The sequence below is a fragment of the Antechinus flavipes genome, chromosome 3, assembly GCF_016432865.1.
Source record: "Antechinus flavipes isolate AdamAnt ecotype Samford, QLD, Australia chromosome 3, AdamAnt_v2, whole genome shotgun sequence".
NCBI classification, from domain to species: Eukaryota; Metazoa; Chordata; class Mammalia; order Dasyuromorphia; family Dasyuridae; genus Antechinus; species Antechinus flavipes.
In genome coordinates, this window is record NC_067400.1 from 182,616,656 (window position 1) to 182,636,808 (window position 20,153).

The following is a 20,153-nucleotide window of genomic DNA, read 5'->3' on the forward strand; positions in this document are numbered from 1 at the left end:
TCAACTGCAGATGTACTTTTCACCTTTTTTTAAAGAGCTTTTTATTTACAGAATATCTGCTTGGATAATTTTTCAATATTGACAAAAATATTGGCAAAATCTTCTGTTCCAAATTTTTCCCTCCTTCCACCCACTCCTTTCTCTAGATGGCAGGTAGTCCAGTACATCTTAAATATGTTAAAATATATGTTAAATCCAATATATGTGTATATATTTATATAGTTATCTTGCTGCACAAGAAAAATCTGATCTAGAAAGAAAAAAGCCTGAGAAGGAAAACAAAAATGCAAACAAACAATAACAGAAAGAGTAAAAATGCTATATTGTGGTCCGCACTGTCTCCGCACTCAATTCCCACAGGCTTCTCTCTGGGTGTAGATGGCTCTCTTCATCACTGAACAATTGGAGCTGGTTTGAATCATCTCATTGTTGAAGAGAGCCACATCCATCAGAATTGATCATTGTATAGTCTTGTTGTTGCCATGTACCAGTTTCTAGCCATTACAAAAAAGGCTGCCACAAACATTTTTTGCACATGTGGGTCTCTTTCCCTCCTTTAAGATCTCTTTGGGATTCAAGCCACTAGAAATACTGCTAGGTCAAAGGGAATGCACCGTTTGATAACTTTTTAAGCATAGTTTCAAATTGCTCTCCAGAATGGCTGGATCCATTCACAACAATTTTCCTACATTCCCTCCAACATTCATCATTATCTTTTCCTGTAATCTTAACCAATCTGAGAGCTGTGAAGTCATATCTCAGAGTTATCTTAATTTGCATTTCTCTGATCAATAGTGATTTGGAGCACCTTTTTCATATGACTAAAAATAGTTTCAATTTCTTCATCTGAAAATTGTCAGACCCTTTGACCATTAATTGCTTGATTTCTTATAAATTTGAATTAATACTCTGTATATTTTAAAAATGATGCCTTTATCAGAATCTTTGAATGTAAAAATGTTTTCCCAGTTTATTGCTTCCCTTCTAATTTTGTCTGCATTAGTTTTGTTTTGTACTTTTCACCTTATACTGTGTTCCTCTGTTTTCAGGTTGCTTTTGCTAAACCATGACAAACTTCTGAAATTGGAATTAGGCAGGGCACCTTTTGCCAAATTCTGAGATCTTGGAGACCCCCCAATAAGCACACAATCCCGGACGAACCCCCAAACTGTGTGGTATGCAATTCACCCAATAAATCCCATGTCTCTCAGTGTGTAAAGAGAAACAAAAAGTTATCAAACTATGCATACCTTTTGACCCAGCAGTGTTTTTAATTGGGCTTATATCCCAAAGAGATCTTAAAGGAGGGAAAGGGACCCACATGTGCAAAAATGTTTGTGACAGCCCTTTTTGTAGTGGCAAGAAACTGGAAAGTGAATGGATGTCCATCAATTGGAGAATGGTTGAATAAATTATGGTATATGAATGTCATGGAATATTATTATTCTGTAATAGATGACCAACCAGATGATTTTAGAGAGGCCTGGAGAGACTTACATGAACTGATGTTAGGTGAAATGAGCAGAACTAGGAGATCATTATACACAGCAACAAGACTATATGATGATCTAGTCTGATGAACATGGCTCTCTTCAACAATGAGATGATTCAAACCAATTCCAATTGTTCAGTGATGAAGAGAGCCATTTACACCCAGAGAAAGGCCTGTGGGAACTGAGAGGACCACAACATGACATTCTCACTCTTTCTGTTGTTTGCTTACATTTTGTTTTCTTTCCCAGTTTTTTTTTTCCTTTTTGATCCAATTTTTCTTGTGCATCAAAATAACTATATAAATATGTATACATATATTGGATTTAACATATATTTTAACATATTTAACATGTATTGGACTACTTGCCATCTAGGGAAGGGGGTGGGGAAAAGGAGGGGATAATTTGGAATAGAAGACTTTGTAAGGGTCATTGTTGGAAAATTATCCATGCATACGTTTTGTAAATAAAAAGCTTTAATAAAAAAATTTTTTTTAAAGATATAAGGAGAAAGTTTATTAGATTCTCATGAGAAAATGGCAGTCACTCTCACCATATGAAGAAGTGAAAGTGAGGGCTCTGAGCACAGATAGAAGGGGCAAATTTCCCCTGATGCAATACCAATCAATTCTCCCCACTGGCTCATTCTCATTGACTGAGAATGTGACCTTACATTCTAAGTTCAAAAAACTACAGTAAATGGAGAAGCAACCCATAGATTCAAATTTAAACAGACATTCCTTTTGCTGATCCTGAAGCATGTGCTTTCAACATATGAGAGATAAGGGTTGAGTTAGTCTGTTCCACACCCTTCCAGACTTGCTCCCCCTCCCCATATCCTGAGAACTCTTTGCCAATGAGGAAAGGCAGGGAAAATAGAAACCTGATGCCACAGCTTAGCTAATTTATAATTTGTCTTTTGAAGAAATATCAAGTTTTCCATTCAAAAGGATTTCTTAACTGCTAAAGTAAATGAATTTCTCTCAGTCTTCATCCTTCTTAACAGCTTATACCCTCCTTCTGAACACTCTGTCCTTTCTAGGTTTTTTATCACAGTGCTCTTCCCTAATTTTTTTTCCCATAGTCTCATTTATTGGTTCTTCATTCATGCCATACCCACTAATCATGATTGTACCCCATGATTCTACTTTGAGTCCTCTTTTTATTCTAAACTTTCTTGGTTTGTGATTTCATGAGTTGCCCTAAATTCAATTGTCTCTATGTAGATAATATTCAGATGTCTAGCCACATTTCTCTCAAGCTACAGTCCTTTTGATGTAATATGATTTTTGTGTTCCCCTGATTTTAAGAAGGGGAGGGCTTCTGTTCTGGTAATAAGTCAGTGATTCTAGATCTTCTGGCTTTGGAGTCTGCCTTAAGACACTCCCATACCTAATCTGTCTGATTATTATCACTCCTTAGATAGCTTCTGGCCTCCACATAGTCCCACAGATTAAACTCCTGAGACAATAGTGAATAAGGCCACTCCTCAATTCATTGCTGATTGATAATCTGGTCAGTAATAATCTGGTCAAAATGAGAACCAAATTCCAGAGACTACTCCTTCCTACCTATGAACCACCAAATTAGCATATGGATAAATGATATATGATCATTTGAGCATATGATAAAAAAACTGGATAGATTTTTTTTCCTAATTTCTTTTGGAAATTCAAGCCCATTTTTGTAATGGTGTTACAATTACAATAAACTTTGCCCCTTGGCTAAGAAGATGGGTTCAAGCCTGCAAATTCTTTTGAGATGCCTCAAGACATTGGTCTGTGACTCCAAACTTTTGGGTCCTCTTTCCCAATCTCAACACTTTTGGTTGTCTTGAACTAGATGTCCTATAAGCATTTCGAACTCAATACATCCAAAACTGCTAAGATTTTTTCTCTCACCACCAATCCAAGGCTTCCCTCTTCTGAACTGCTTTATTATTGACTAGGTTCTACCCTTCCAAGTCACCCAGACTTACAACCTTACTGAAATCTTTTGAACTCACTTCACATATGCCAATTAATTGTCAAGCCTTATTATTTTTACCTTCACAACATTTCTTATATACATATCCTTCTCTCTACTCACTCTGCTACTGTCTTGGTCCAAGCTCCCATTCCACTTCATGCCTAGACTATTGAAATATCCTGATGTAAGTCTCTCTTCAGTTCAATACATCCTCCATTTAGTTGTCAAAAATGAGTTTTTTGTGAAGTATGGATTATGTCATTCTACCTACCCCTGTTCAATAAACTTCAGCCCCTCCCTATCATCTTTGCAATCAAATACAAAATCTTCTGTTTGGCTTTTAAAGCCCTTCACAATATAGTCTCTTAGTAAGACCTTTCTAGTCTTGTTAAACTTTGCTTATGTATTCTATGTTTCTATGCCCATTTGGCTGGTAGAGATTGTCTTAAAAAGGATGGAAGCCATTCAGCCCATTCTCATAATTTACATTTGAAGAAAAGGAGCATTTATTAGGTCTTCTTTTTTTGGGGGGGGGCATGCTTTAGCCTTTCTAATATTTTTACAGGATCTTGTATTCTTCCTCATTGCCCACTTACATCATTCTTGATATTTTTTTAGCTACTCATTATCAAAGCTTCCCTCTCTTCTCTGATCTACAAGTTTCTTGTGTTTTATTGTTATCCTCCTTCCTATTATCATATGCTCATCAAAATTTCTAATACCCATCACTTAAGGCTTAAATATCAACTGCAGATGTTCTTTTTACCTTCTTTCATTTTGTCTTATTTTGCATTTTGAACATTATTTCCTTTTTTTCTCAATAGTTTATTTTTTCAAGTACATATAAATATATGTATAAACTAAATACATGTAAAGATAGTTTTTGACATTCATTTTTGTACTATTTTCTGTTCCAAATTTTTTCTCTTTCCCTCCCTTACCTTCCTCTTCACCAAGAAAGCAAGCAATAACAAGAAAAAAGTGAAAATACGATACTTCAATCCACATTCAGTCTCCATAGTTCCTTCTCTGCTTGTAGATGGCATTTTTCATCCCAACGTTATTGTAATTCTCTTAGATCACCACATTGCTGAGAAGAGTTAAGTTTTATTTCTAATCATATTGAAAAAGATTTTGTCCTAACTAAAGGTGGCAAACTTTTCTATTCAATGCCACTATGGATGGGTAGAATCCTCTTTGGGGTGGGTATGAATTACATCAGTGAAGTCTATATATTTTTAAAACCTATTTGACATGAACTTTCTCTAGAAACCTAATATGAATAAAGTTTCCTTTCTGCTCTTTGAGAAAGAAAATCTTGAAGAAAGGATAATAAAAAGGTCATAATCGGGGTAGCTAGGTGGTTCAGAGGATAAAATATCAATCCTGAAGTCAGGAGGACTTGAGTTCAAATCTGGTCTCAGACACTTGACACTTCCCAGGCAAGTTACTTAACTCCAGATGCCTTAGCAAAATAAAATAAAAAGGTCATAATTTAATTCCTGACTTTATTCCTTCAAAGTACCTAATGCAACATGGTATAGTAGAAAACTAGAGTAGGGCTTGGAAGATATGGGTTTAATTCCTGGTTGACCCTGGGCAAATTATGCTTATTATTCTAGATAATTCTTTAAGGCTCTAAATTATGTCACAACTTGCATTATCAGAGAGAGTTCTAGAATTCCCTATATCAATGAAATCATAATTACTCCTTATTCTTATTCATTTTTTCCCAGAAAAAATTTTTTCTATATGATAGAATTCCAAAATAAAGAAGGAAGGAAAAAAAGGAAGGAAGAAAAGCAGGAAGGAAAGAAAGAAGGAAGGAAGGAAGAAAAAAGAAAAAGAAAGAAGGAAGGAAGAAAGAAAGAAAAAAGGGAAGAAAGAGAAAAAAAGAGGAAGAAAGGAAAGAAGGAAGGAAGGAAGGAAAGAAGGACAGGAGGGGAGGGGAAAAGGAAAGAAAGAGGTTAAAATGTAAATAGACTTGAAAAAACTTTAGATAAATTCATATATGGTAAATCTATAAGCTACTAAGTGAAATTATGGCTCCTGCTAGCCTTCTGAGTTTGACAGCAGAAAGTCAATCTACTCTCCCTCAATAGGCTCCTTGGTTTCATTACAAAGATTAAGTGGCTTAAGAATACTTCTGGTCTTTTGTTTCTTTTTCTAGGGAAGGAAGAGAAAAAGAGCAAGCCCCTTATTATTTAGCCAAGAGGAAGCTCATGCTGTTGACACTGCAGATTCAGAATTGAGAGCTGGGCTCTTGATGCCTGTTGGAAAGTACATTATGTAACATTGATACTGAGGAAAATTACATGAATTACTATTACACACTCTACTAATCCCCAGCCTTCAGTACCAATAAGGAAAGCATGAAATGGTGATTGCAGTGTAGACTGAGACAATATTGGATGATTAAACAAAGAGGCTTTTATCATTTTTGAAATTTTGATTTTAATGGGTGCCATTTTTTTCCCTGTGAACTCTTTAAGTCAACTGCAACAATCAGGAGCTCTCTCCCCTTCTATTTCTTGTGCTTCCTTTGATCAGCAGCTAATGGTAAAAACTTTTCTGTTAAGAAGTATCTTTATTTTTTATTTATCAGATTTCTTGGAGTTGTTTGAGTCAACATAGCTTTGCTAGATGGACAAATGCCACTACTGCAAATGTTTAAAAATGATAAAAGGCTCAATATCCCAAACCCTAATGAAATATAATTTCCAGTTGTTTGAAATTACCTGGAAAATGATACTAATATTTAAGAGTAAAAGATTACCAAATAATCAAATGACACAATGGTTATAGCACTGAACCAAGGGTCAGAAAGACTTGCATTCAAATTCAGCTTCAAATATTTAGTAAGTGAGCCTCAGTAAATTACCTGACCTGCCTCAGTTTTCTCAGTTGCAAAATGAGAAAGATAAGAGCACCTACTTTTCAGGGTTGTTGTGAGGATAAAATAAGATAATATTGCTAAAGTTTTTTCAGAACTTAAAACATTATATAAATACTATTATTATTACAAAATGAAATCAATTACTCGAGTTAATCTCTGCTTATATTTTATGCCAATTAATGCATAACACATTTGAAGATTTTTGGGGTATTATTTTGGTAGAGTATAAGAAATTTATAAATTAGTGAGACAAATCATACTCTCATTAATTTGTCCCAACAAGTTTCTATGTAATATTGGACAGATCATCTTTGATACCTTCTCTCTGAATTGGGTTATTAGGCTACAATATGACAAAATTTTGCTATTTCCCTATTATGTATAGTACTGTAAAGTTCACTTACTTAAAAACAGTTTGAAAACCCTGGACTCAATGTTGCCACTTAACATAAGAAAAGATTATTTAACATTTATAAAAATCAAGTAAAGTTTATAGAGATTTTTCAATAAAGCATTACTTTTCCAAACTAGTATTAGAGATATTAGAGACATTAGAGAGCTAAAGGACTTTGGAATTTTGTTTTTAATCAAAATCTTTACTGCTATGACTAGAACATTGCCCTGAGTTAGATGTTTTCTATAAAGCTAATAATTAATGGATTAATAAGAATAATTAATGGAGCAAAAAAATCATATTCCATTATCCACTGATTGAATGATGATTGACATTACATTTTATATCAGATTATCAATTCCTTGGGGACAGAGATTGCTTTGTAAGACCACTGGAGAGGACTTCGGGACAAAAGTACTTTAGTTTTGATTCTGCCACTAGCTAGTCATTTGACCTTAGGCAAATATCTTCATTTTTCCAGGCCTCAGTTTCCTTATCTGTAAAATTTTGTGGTTGAACTAGTTGATCTTCTATCTTCTCAATGTCTCACTAAATATACTACACAAAGATAGCACTCAGTCAGAATTCTTGTTTCAATGATGATATTTAAACATTCAGCTGGAATGATAATGATATGGAAATTTGTTTTTGAGGCTTGAAACATATAGTTTTGGTCACACTGTACATTACAAATTCGTATCACAGAGCCTAATCCTATGGTTTATATATTATCTGTTATTTGTATTGAATAAATGTTACAAAAGAATTACAACTTTTATGATTTTTGATTCTATGGATTTTTTCTACCCTAGAAATAGAAGACTAGTTAAAAGCTTCATTCATATACCATTCATATAGTATAACATGCACCACTGATTATATTTGTACCTGAATTATCTAGCATAGATTAGAGTCTCATGCTATACCTTCATAGTAATTCTTAGTAGTTAATTGCCTTCAAAATGATTATCTTTTATCATCAATTAGGAGTTCTCCCACAAAATTATGTTAGCTAAGAATATGGTTTAACTTGCTTAATTAATAGAGTTCCAAACATGATTCTACTGAAATCCACAGATAGTTTTTCTTCTGTCTTCACAGACACCTAGCTAATATGTTCCTTAGCTAAGGAAAGTAAACCCAATCTAATTATTCTCCTTGAAACTCTAAAAACTCCTCTTTCAGAGTAACAAGAAAAATGCAAAAGACTAACTTGCTAGAGAGGAAGGCAAAGTCTTATGGAGAATAATATTATTTTCTTGGGAGCAGAGGACTATGGGATTTGTGGTATTCTTTTCCATCTCTAGGTTCTGCTGTCCATCTATGCCCCACTATTCTTGGTCCTTCTTCTTCTTCTTCTCCTGACTCATACTCCTCATCCACTGCATGAAACTGTGGCTTTGATATTAATGGCGGCCTTATTCTGCTCATTTGGTCTCCTCTGGTACCACTTCTTTGACAACCCAAATTTAAAGATCTCCCTCCTCTACGCAACCTCTCCATTGGAATCAGCTCTGGCTGTTTTCGTCTTTCTTGAAGTGACCCTGTTCGAGCATGTGGTTTAAATGTAACAGGAGGGAAGACTGAATCACTGCTATCATCATCTAAAAGACAAAAACAAATAAACAAATAAAATTTGAACAGAGTAAGGAATAAAGAGCAAAGCATCTCAAAATGTCACCATATCTTGATGGAATACTGAATGGAGAAGTATTCTATTCTTCATTCATTCATAGGCAAATTACTTGCCATGTTCATCTTCTACAACATTCTTTTCAGTTTCCAGTTCCCAAAGAATAAATCTAACAAATTTGCAATATTTTAAATAAAAACCCCCAAGTTTTCCAGTCCATTTTCTACTAATCTACTATTCTCTATGTTGGTACATTCCTACAACAAAAATTCTTATTTAACTGGATTAGTAGATGAATGATTGTTTCATTACAGGATAAATATTTCTAAAATATTTTGTTTTATGAAAAGAATACAAATACTAGTGATGTCATAATGTTAGGAAATAATTTATAGCTAATAGAAAAGCATAATATGGCAGTGAAAAGAAAAGTATTAGTATTGTGATATGTTTTTTAAAGCTTTCAGTATTTTTTCAGTCAAGTTCAACTCTTGAAGGCCCCTTATTTTGGGTTTTCCTAAGGCAAAGACGATCACATAATTAATGTCTGAGACCAGGCTTAAATTCAGGAAAATAATTTTTCCTGACTTCAGATCTGACACTATCCACTACATCATGTAGATGAAAAAAAATTTAAGCTCCATTCTATGAATTTCACTATCCTTAGCTCATAAAGGCAGATAGGTGGTGCATTGGATAAAAGAGGCAGGTTTAAATCTAGCCTAAAAGACTTCCTAGCTGATTGACCCTAGGAAAGTCACTTAAGTACTTTTCTACTCATAGTTAATAATAACAGCTACCTGACAGGGTTTTATAAGATTAAAATGAGATAATATGCGTAATATGCTTTGCAAACTTTATTCTTCTTGTGCTGATGTAATAATTAGTCTGTTTGTGTACAAAATAGGAGATTATAAGCAAGAAGTTATTTAAAATAAATCTTTCTGTTGAAAAATATCATCCACGTGTTTTCAGCATACAGCTGAAATTTTTTTTTCAAAAAATCCACTTTGCTTTTACTTGTTTGTTTTACAAGGCAATTAGAGTTAAATGACTTGCCTAGGACCACATAGCTAGTAAGCAGCATTCAGCTTTCAAGATGATAAGTGGAAATTGAATACTTCATCATGAAATGAAGTGAGTGACATTTAACGTCTCATTCTACTCATATTGTATTTTTTTTGAAATACCTAGATATACAATTGATGTAACCTGTTTATTTACAAAGTCAGATATATTTTGAAGAAAGTATAATTTAAATGTCCTTTTAGTTGCCATCTTTTTAATATCAATCTTCTACTGGTGTTGTATGTTTCCAAAACATGGAACACAATAGTTTCCAATGAAATTGGAATGAGTATTAAATAGAGAGCATATAGAGAGGTATGTGGTAAGTGAAAGCAAGCTGCCACTTGTGACAAAAGAGGAATTTAGAAGAACAGGTTTAAAAGATGTCATCAGAAATGTGTGAGAGAAAAAGATGAATGATTGTTATGTACCAATGGTGAGACAAAGCAAGAAAGATAGCTTAAGCAATTTCTAATCCAAAAATTTTGCTGAGGATTGTGGATCATTTGAGCTACTCACATTTGAATGAAATTTTATCAGATAGAAACAAGCACACACCTCCCAAAGATTTAACACTAAACTATGCTGACATGCTTTAAAATTCTATTTCTCATATTCTTTGAAGTTTTAAGATTTTAAAAAATAACCAAATAGAAAAGAAGTCACGTCACAAAGAAAATATCTATTAAGACTCCAAAATCATTTTATTTTCAACCGTCTCTTAGAATTTGAAAATATAATTTTCTATCAACTTTGAGCTTGGGGGAGAGGGGAGGATTGTTGTTCCTTTCTATTAGAAGAATACCTATTAGAATTTTAGACTTTAAGAAATTTTTAAAACTCAAAAGAGAAAAACATTTGCTAAAATATGGTAGTTGGTAACCTATGAAATTATTTTTTAAAAAATTCAGTAGTTTGGAAATGAGTGAAATTCCAGAGTCTCAGGAGGTATCCTTTTTCATTCTTTGGAGGAAGAAGAGCAAAGCAGACAAATTACCTGTGAAAACACCAGTTCCTGTTTCTCTGTTTGCTGAATGAGGGTTGCTATATGGGAAGGAGAGGTAGCGGATATTTTTGATACCACTCTATGCAACAAGAGAAAATTAAATAGTGTGTTAGTTGGTAGGGATGGAGTTTTAGAAAGGAAATGAAATTAGATAACATTACACACACACAGACACATACCCACATTATAATGAGACTCCAATTTAATTTACTGGCTTTTAGTCATTTTAAGTAGTTAAGTTTAATTTTTTATTGAGTACCTATTTCATGTAAGGCCCCATGGTAGGTGCTGAAGAAAGTGCAAATATGAATGAAGCAAGCATTTACTATGGTTAGGCACTGTGCTGAGTATCTCATTTGAGATCATATCTCATTTGATCTTCACAACAATTCTGAGAGGTGGATTCAATTATTATCTCCACTTTATCTGAGTAAACTGAGGCAAAGTAGTTAAGTGACTTGCCTAGGTCTACACAACTAGTTTGTTTCTGATTCCAGGTTTAGAACCCTAGATTAGCAATAAAAACCTGGATTCAAACTCTACCCCTTCCTATTTGTTATCTTTGTGGCACTGGACAAGTGATTTACCTCTCAGAACTTAATCTCTTTTATGATGAACGTTCAAAGACCCTTTATTTAAATGCCAAGAGCTCTGGAACCAAATTCAAAGCTCCCTGGAGCCCCTCTACATATGTGGTAATAGAATATAGGTCTATATCAGATCAAAATTCCATTCTATGGAACAAGAATCTTCACCAGATCAGGTCTTGACCTTCTCTGGAAGATACATTAAGAAAATTGGTTCAGGTATAATTTTGTTTAAAGAATTCACATTTACTGTGAGAGAAGTAAATTATGTATAAATCTGATTTTAATCCATTGTAACTTGGAGTAAATCTAAATCTTTAAGCATCAAGCTCTCATGTTGTATCTACCCAAAGGCAGTCCTCTTAATCTTAAGGCAGGAAATTCATAGCAAAACTGGTTTTTGCCTAATTTGCTAAGACACATGGATAATAGAGCTTAATCTTCTGCTTTATAGATAGCTTTTACCCAGTGTCATACTAAAGGCTTAAATTATTAGTAATTTTAATGAGTATTAAATAGTAAATGAAAAATCATGTAATAATTCCTATAGCCCTCAAGTAGAAAAACTTGTTTGTGCTTATTGTAAGAGATCGTTAGAACCATCCTACCCCAGCAAATTGATATGACTTTAGTAAGATCTTTTAGAAAACTGAATTAATTACAGATCATAATAGGTTTCTCAGAAGAATCTTGACTTGAAATGTGTTGGCTATTAATACTTCAGAAATTCTTTGGCAACTTCTGGCATGGGCCAACATGAGGCCCAGCGTGAGACTGGGAGGAAGGGAAAGGAAGCTGCCATGACATCCAGCACCATATTTTTTAGAAATTTCAGACCAAAAAAAAAAAAAAATTAATGATATGAAGGTAAAAATTAATTTCAAGGGATTTAAGTTTTGTAATTTATAGAAATAAGCAAATATGATAGGAGCTCAATAAATATTGACAAATAATTGAATAAATATACAAATGAATTTTTCTATTCCAAGTAAATAAATGACAACTTGTACCGGCTTTCCCCATGGCAGGCTATTGCCTTTCCTCAGACTCTCTCTGAAGGTATGTTGGCGACGGATTAGAATTTCTTTTGCTTGTTTCTCACTTGTTTCTGTGCTTAAATTATATTTATTGTAGGACAGGGTCTGAAATGAGAATGGGATTATAGACACATGCTGCTCATTTTGAAAACATTTTCAGCATACTTTTCAAATATAAGCAAAATCATAAATTTAACTGAGTTTATTTTTCTTGGACTTCCTTCTTTTTTTCCCCCTTTTCAACAATCTCATCCAGATGACTGGTGCATATGTTCCCTAAGATCTCACATAGATGTACTTTTCATAGGTAGTTACTCATATACTTCAGATCTATTCTTTCCCCATCAAACCTAACTTATCCTATGTCCTAGTTCTTTAGAAATTTTCTGGTAACCAAATACCTAATTTGATAAATAGTTTAGTATTGATATGATCTTATGTGTTTAAGGCACTCTTCCCAATGTAACATCATGGCATTTCCCCTTAAAAGATGCTATCAAAGTCTCAAATTAGAAGAAAACTTGTCATTTAGTCATTTTTAGTCGTCTGATTTTTTGTGATTCCATTGTTGGCAGAGATATTGAAGAGTTTTGCCATTTCCACTCATTTTACAGATAAGTAAACTGAGGAAATAGTGTGAAGTGATATGCTTAAGGTAATACCAATGATAAGAGTCTGAGGTGAACATCAGGCCTAGCTGCCCTTAAAAAAAAAAAAAACTTCTGTTAGGAATTTCTGGCCCTACAGTTTGCTGGGAGTGACAACTGGGTGGGAGTGGAAAGAAGGGCAAAAATGCCTTTCAGTGTTCTTCTGATCTATATCATACAGCCTTGGCTATTTTTTCACTTCCTGTACTGATACACTAGGAACATATTTTTCTTGTTTTCTGACTGCAAAAATTTATAGTACTTCTGGAATGGACATCGTATGATGTTACAGAGACATCAGGCATTTTGACTAAACAAAATATCTACATTTTGGTCACAAACTAGGAATGTTTCGTCATAATTTATCTATAACACCGAAGTCATATTGACCCATAAGCCAAAAGAAACATTTGGAACATAATCATCTAGTACAGTCTAAGAGTCCAACATATAGGGCAGTAAGGATAAAACTTCTCATTTTTGTTTGTTTTGTTTTTAGCTAAAACTTTCTCTTTGTCCTTTTTTCTTTTCTCATTCCTTCAAAACTGAAAATTGCACCTGAAGATTTTACTATGAAAAGATCACATAAATGACTGAACAAGTCAATCACTGATTCACATAAAAAGGCTCAACTACAGTCTGAAGCCAGTGGCTCCATCTGGAGGACAAAATACTTCATATTACTATTCAGATCTGCCATATTGCTTACAATAGTAGGGCATCATTCCAATCTGATCTCTCCTGAGTCCCAGAAGGACTTTCCCTATTCTACACAGAAATAAAAGTAAAAAGAGAGATAGTACTTCTCATCCTCCAGAGGCTAATTGTGTTCCAGTCCATCCCTTCCAAATTCCCAATCACATTAAAACACAGAATGGAACAAGCCAAGGGAGAATCTACTGCAAACCCTAGACAGAGCAAGTTTGATTATTTCTTCTCCCTGGTTCAACAGACTTTGGGAGAAGAATTCAATTGCAAAAAATGGCCCATAGAAATGACACAATAGAATGGCCCTCAGTGATTTAAAAAGAACCCTGAACTCACCCCAGACCTGCATAGTATGATTACAAACTTCTAAACTAAAGCAGGCATTCCTAAACTAAGAACTCCTTAGATCTTGGGAATTCTTTTTTCCTTGAAGATAATTGGGGCTAAACTAGACCTTCAGGTCTTGGAGGTATACAGAGAGTAGACTACTTTCTGAACTCTTACCCACTGGTCTGGTTCAAAACTGCACACCCATCACATATGGAAAGAAATCAAAATTACTGTGCTGGAGATGGAGACAATGATTGCTACTAGCATTTATATAATGTTTCAATATTTACAAATATTTTCTCATATTCTCCACGAAAGTAGCAGACTATCATCTAATCAGAGAATACTTATCTGCTATTTGAGATTAACTATGAAGTTATTTTTCTAACTATTTTGCTTGGTCCATCTATCTACTTTCAACTATTTTATGTAAACAAAACAAATAGGGGCCTAACACCATGCCTGGAACATTGCATTGGACCTCTCATTTCTGGCACAGTGCCCAGCACATAGCAGATATTTAATTCATTGATTAATGATTGATTTCATTGGTGTAATGAAGCTTCAATGAGGAATTTTTTTTCTATTCTAATCTAATTTTTTTTCTGTTAATACAGATCAGCATTTTCCCTTCAATTTATAACCTTAGAGGTGTGCTTGAGGAGCTATAGCTTGCTCAGTATCACATAAGGAAAAAGTAACTGAGAAAGGATTTTAACCCATCCCTTCTTGACTCTGGTCAGCTCTCTAATCATCATACCATGTTGACTTTTACATATTAATTATAGACAGAATAAAGACTTCATTGTTATAAGGAATTTACTAAGAAACTCCCTCTGCCAATACAGATAGGCCCTTTCTCTGAAACTTATAGCCTGAAAACTTAAGTGACTTGTCCAGAGTCAAACAGCCAGGATATGTTAATGTGGCACCTGAAACCATGGCCTTTCTGATTCTGAAGTTATCTGTCTTTTCTTATGTCCATAGCATAGTAAAAAACATTTATTTTTTCAGTAGGTACATAGTCCTACATAGGCATACACCCTATAATCAGCTAATTTTTTTTGTGAGAGAGGAGGTAGCAAACATTATTTTCTTTGAAGATAATAGAGTATTTATCCTGATGTAATTGGGAAAAGAATGTCACTAGAAAACTGAAGAACAGAGTTCTAGGTCCAGCTCTGTCATTAAGAAGTTGTGCGATCTCGGTGAAGTCATTCAAATTCTTTTAGCTTCAGTTTCTTCATCTTTACAATAAGAGGAGTAGACCAGAGCCTGTTTCACATTCTGTCTAAAACGAGGAACTTAGACACAGATAGCCAGATAGCAAACATCTAGCTGGCCTTAAATTAATCTTAAAGAAGACAAGGAGAATCAACAATGAGAAAAGTCAGGAATTTCTAAACTATACTTATGCTTTGGTTGGATTTTAGTCTTGAGAAATCTTTTTGTGGGGCTATGGAGAAGCACCTAAAACTTCCATACAGGGGGACTAGGACTCTCAGGTTAGTGTAGCCTGGCCCCTAGAGTAAGATACTGGTTCTGCTTTTTGTTTTTGTTTTTTAATATAGAATTCATCTTCCTGGCAAAACAAACAAACAAAAACTCACCATAAATTTCTAGATATGGGCACTGCCCTTTCCTCTGTAAATCTCACTTTCTTATCTAAGAGGAATGCGTTGGTTCAGGTGAGGTTAGATGAAGAGGAAATAATGCAATGATTTAATTGACAAGCCTCAAACCCTTTCAGAAGAACCCCGAAGGACTATTACATACCCTTTGACGAACTTGGTACATGTTGTGTGTTAGAATGTCCCGCATGGATTTCACATCCTCAGGGGAAAGCCTTTTGGTTCCTTGAATTCTCTGTGCTCTGTATGTATCAGGGGAGGAAACGCAAGGCATTATTCTGCTAAGCAAAAACAACAGCTGGAAAAATGTTTCACTGTCTTTCCAAGAATAATATATCCAAAAAAGTCATGTAGGGAAAACCACTGAAATGCCCCAGTAAATGATACAGTATTAAAACAATGTTGCATTATTCCAAACTTAAAGCTGACCACTTAAGAAAGCGTCAGATTTAATTAAATGTCATTTATCTTGATGGCTTGAGGAAATATTGCTGTAATTCCTGAGTTACATGCTCTCATGACTAATAAGCTCTGTCTGATGCTACACACAGAAAAGATGATCTGGAACAAAACTTAAATGAAATGAAAATTAGTAATGAAAAAGCTAGGGCAATTTAATTGAATGACAATTTATGTTAGTGAAAATAACAAAAATTAACCTAACTGGAAGCTTTATCAAAGCTGTTATTCTAACAGGTCATAAATATTATCTGAAACCCAATGCATGCATTGTGAGAAACTGACTCAAGATGCTATCAGTAAGAAAGTTTTATATTATATTTTCTTTGCTTTTTCCCATTTATACCTCAAATTCATAATAGAAAGTTATTACGTGTTTCTAATCTTTTCTACATAAACTTTTACTGCCAAATTAATTGTTGGTTTGACCTGCAGTTTTACTGATATAGGTTTTGTTAGAGTGAAAACTTCACCAATGAATTTCAGCAACTATTCTGGAGAATGCTTGTAGGCTTGAAGACTGCCTTAGGCTTTTAGAGTTTAAGTGACTTGCCCAAATCTTCCTGACACAAACAAAAGCTTTTTTCCCCCAAACCATTTTATCTACTCACCATTAATTTTACCATTTGAAATATTCATTTCTTATATGGGTATTCTATAAAATAGTATTCATGGTATTTCATTTTTAAGTATGATTAATTTTTGTTTTGGGGATTTGATTTTGGAGCAGAATTTTAATTCCTGATTGACACAGAAGATAACAAATTCAGAATGGCTACTGAACACAAGAGAGAGAAAGACAGAGAGAGAGAGAGAATGCTTGTGCCTAACAGATAGACAGTGTGGTTTGAGGTGGGGTGGGTGGGTAAGTACATTTTGCTCAGTATCTATTAAAAAAGGTCACACTTGTGAGCAACCATGTAGAACAAAATCAAACAAAACAAAACAAAAAAACAAATCTGGTAGTCTGCATGGCATTGGCCCTATCTTTTCCCATATTACACTATCCCCCAACCTTAATAAAAAAAATTGCACTGGTACCATGTAATTTGTTCCTAATTTTTTGGTATTTTGTCAAAATGAGATGTACTGGGGGAAGGGAAGTTATTCTATATTGATAATGGATAGATTATCAAATAAGTTTTCCCTGAAATTGAATGTTGATCTCTTTATATAAAATGATTCATTTACTGGGATTTAAAAGATAAAATATTTTAATATTTCAGATAGTTAAACTATACTTTTTCATATCATTCAATATTAATAAAAATATGAACTAAACAAAAAAAATTGTCAATATAATCCTTACTACTTTTGAGATTCATTCAAAGTACTGAGTAAATGCTTTAAAATACACAGCACTAATATACACACCAAATGCTTGCCTAAATTAAGACTCACATAGCAAAAGTCACAATAAGTAACTTTCTCCTTTTTAACTCCAACATACTATGATTTTTAAACTGTGGTGGAAAAGCCCTGCCAATGTTATTATTAGCAATACATAAAAAGCCTAATCCACCAGTCATTAATTATTTGATCTAAAAGGAGTCTCTTAATTCCTGCAGCTTCCTATTAGAAAAGGGCAATGAAAATACCTATTCTGTTTATCTTATGGAATAATCAGGATTGAATGAGATAATAGTAATTTAGATTATATCACACTCAGAGGTTCGTAAAGCATTTCTACTAATACCATTGGAATCCAGAACACCTAAGAAATTCTTAGAAGAAAAAAACACTCCAAACAAAACTTGGGGGAGGAGGCGGGTGTGCAAGTTAATATTTGGCATTATAAATCCATTTAGATAGTGGCTTTAGTCCACATGTTTCTTTCCTAACATTGTATAAAGGTTTGTTTGTTCAGAAGTCAGCTGCCTTGATCTCAACAGAGGAATTCCTTTTCGCTAGGCTTCTTAGGAGTTTCTAATAAGATCAAACAGTTGCCATCTAAATACAGAAACTGTCATCATAGGGTAATGTTCTCTTTTTCTAATCATCTAAAATTTTGTTTTTTAAGTTCCACGGGGTTGATTTGTTCAAAATAAAAAGTGGGGGGGAAAAGTGGGAAAAAAAAATCTTTACCTGGGAAATTCTTGTGTTTAACCCTGATTCATTGCTTAAGTGGCAGTAATAGAAATAGCTAACTCAACCAGATAAGTCTTTTGAACACAAAGGAAATTTATATTTTTTCTTGAGGAAAGAAAAGTCAGTAATTGAGAGCTATGCCTTTAAATTGTCAAGCTCCCAAATGTTTTTATCCATGTGACAGGCTGATTTTCATTGAGATAAGTGCTACTCACACACCAAAATAAGTTCTGAGGGAGCAATAAGGAAAGCCAAGGAAATTCCTCATTTTCTAACTCAAATACTCTTAAAAACTATGACTAAAAGCTATATAACTGTTGGCAGTAATAATTTAGACTCATCCACACACATGTTTATACATTAAGAGATGATTTCTTCAATAGCATAGCTTAATTTTTGTTCATGACTATGAAAGATTAACCTTCACTTAAACCTTATTCCTTTATTTCATGGTTCTTGATCATGGTGTGAGGGTGACTGGATTTTTAAAATTCACAATACAGTAAAGCTTAATGGGTTCTACAAGATGGAAAGACTTTGACAATAGGCTATCATCAAAGCACTATATTGTTTGGAGTGGTTCATCACCAAAAGTTTAGCTTTCAGTTCATCAACAAGTAAAGTGCTATGGTGAATAGATGGATATTCTTAGAATTAGAAAGTCCTGGGTTCAAATGTTGCTTCTGATCCTGGGTTCACATGTTGCTGTGGGATTCTGGGCAAAGTCACGTAAATCTCAAAGAGCAGGACAATTCTTTAATGAGACTATAAATTGCGGAGCAGGGATTCATCTATGTTATTAGAGTTTCCTTCCTGAATTCCTTATACCAATGAAATCATAGATCTAGACCAAAAATAAAAAATAAAAAATCCCCAAACTTATAAAACCACCAAAGGTATTTTTAAAAAATGAATTCACACCATTGAAATGATAGATTTTTCAAAATAATTAAAAAACTTATGGGATCATTGACTGGATTTTAAAGCTGGAAAGGATCTTTATTAGTTTTAGCTAATTCAACCCCTCATTTTACAAATGAGTAACCTGAGGCTTTTAAGAGAAAAGGAATTTGCTTAAAGTCACCCAAGACATAAGTGGCTATTCAAATACAGGTTTTCTTAGTACAAATTCAGTCCTAACTCCATTACACAAAACATGCAAGAATGGGGATAACATTTTATCTAAAAGAGAGAGATAAGTTATTCTGGAGCTCAACTTCATTTCTTTTGATTTTCATTTCTAATTCTACTTTCTAGTGGCTTTCTGAATCTAATGGTAATCTCTAGATTCCATACACCAACTTAATTGGACTCCTTTCAATGGCCTGCAATAGGTCTATGCTTGCTCATTTCTGTACATTGGTCCATACTATTCCCCATTTCTGGAATTCCTTTACTTTCTATCTCCTCCCTCTTTAATCACTGAAATCCAAATCATCTTCTGAGACACAGTGCAAAGGAAACATCTAAAAATTCTTCTGTGATCTTGTTCTTCTGGACTTCCAAGTCAGAAATAATATTTTCTTACCTGGAAATGTCATAGCACTTTATTCCTATTTCCTTTATGTACTTTCCAGGCTCTATTTTACATTCTTAATTACTTACCATTACTACTAAATTATCAACTCCAATTGGGGGAAGAAATAAATGCTTTATGTCTCCTCCCAGGTAGGACTTAGAACAATGCTGTACAAAGTAGGTACTTTATTAAGAATGTTGAATTAAATGGAAATATAAATAATTATTATATCAACCTAAGTAATCTTTGAGTCCATAAGCTAACAAGTAAATCAAGCACCTTTGGGAGTTTCATTAACTCCTAGAAGAACTGATGCAGTGATTTATAATAGCCCAAAATAAAAGTTAATGTCACTTTCAAATGTTTCTAGTTTACTCTTAGTGAGTCACCTATATCAGTAAAAAAAACAACAACAACAACAACAAAAAACCACACACACACACACACAAAAAAAATCCACAGATTTAAGAAGTCCCATAGGAAAGGAGCTTTCTTTCATGAGGAATTAGTGCAGGCAGGGAAACTGATTTGCTTCACATTTCCATATTCCTTTTTATCCATATCCCAGTCTTTCCTTATATACTACATTTAAAAATCAGAGAGTACCTGTGTAACATTGAATAAATCAGTTAAAGTCAGTGAGGAAAAAGGGAAGAACTCTTTTTCCCTATTTACAAAATAAGAATGTT

At 33.9% G+C, this 20,153-nt stretch overlaps 1 protein-coding gene across 1 annotated transcript in view; it reads right to left on the minus strand.

The window, feature by feature from the left end:
* Nucleotides 1–1,981: 1,981 nt before the first annotated feature.
* Nucleotides 1,982–20,153, minus strand: part of SLC9A4 (solute carrier family 9 member A4) — an 89,839-nt gene continuing 71,667 nt past the window's right edge. The window contains exons 9-12 of the mRNA XM_051984327.1: nt 15,544–15,640; nt 12,056–12,187; nt 10,450–10,537; nt 1,982–8,355 (exon numbers count right to left, since the gene is read on the minus strand). Coding sequence (XP_051840287.1) covers nt 8,003–8,355; nt 10,450–10,537; nt 12,056–12,187; nt 15,544–15,640 — 670 coding nt within the window. The 3' untranslated portion in view covers nt 1,982–8,002. The remainder of the gene's footprint in view (nt 8,356–10,449; nt 10,538–12,055; nt 12,188–15,543; nt 15,641–20,153) is intronic.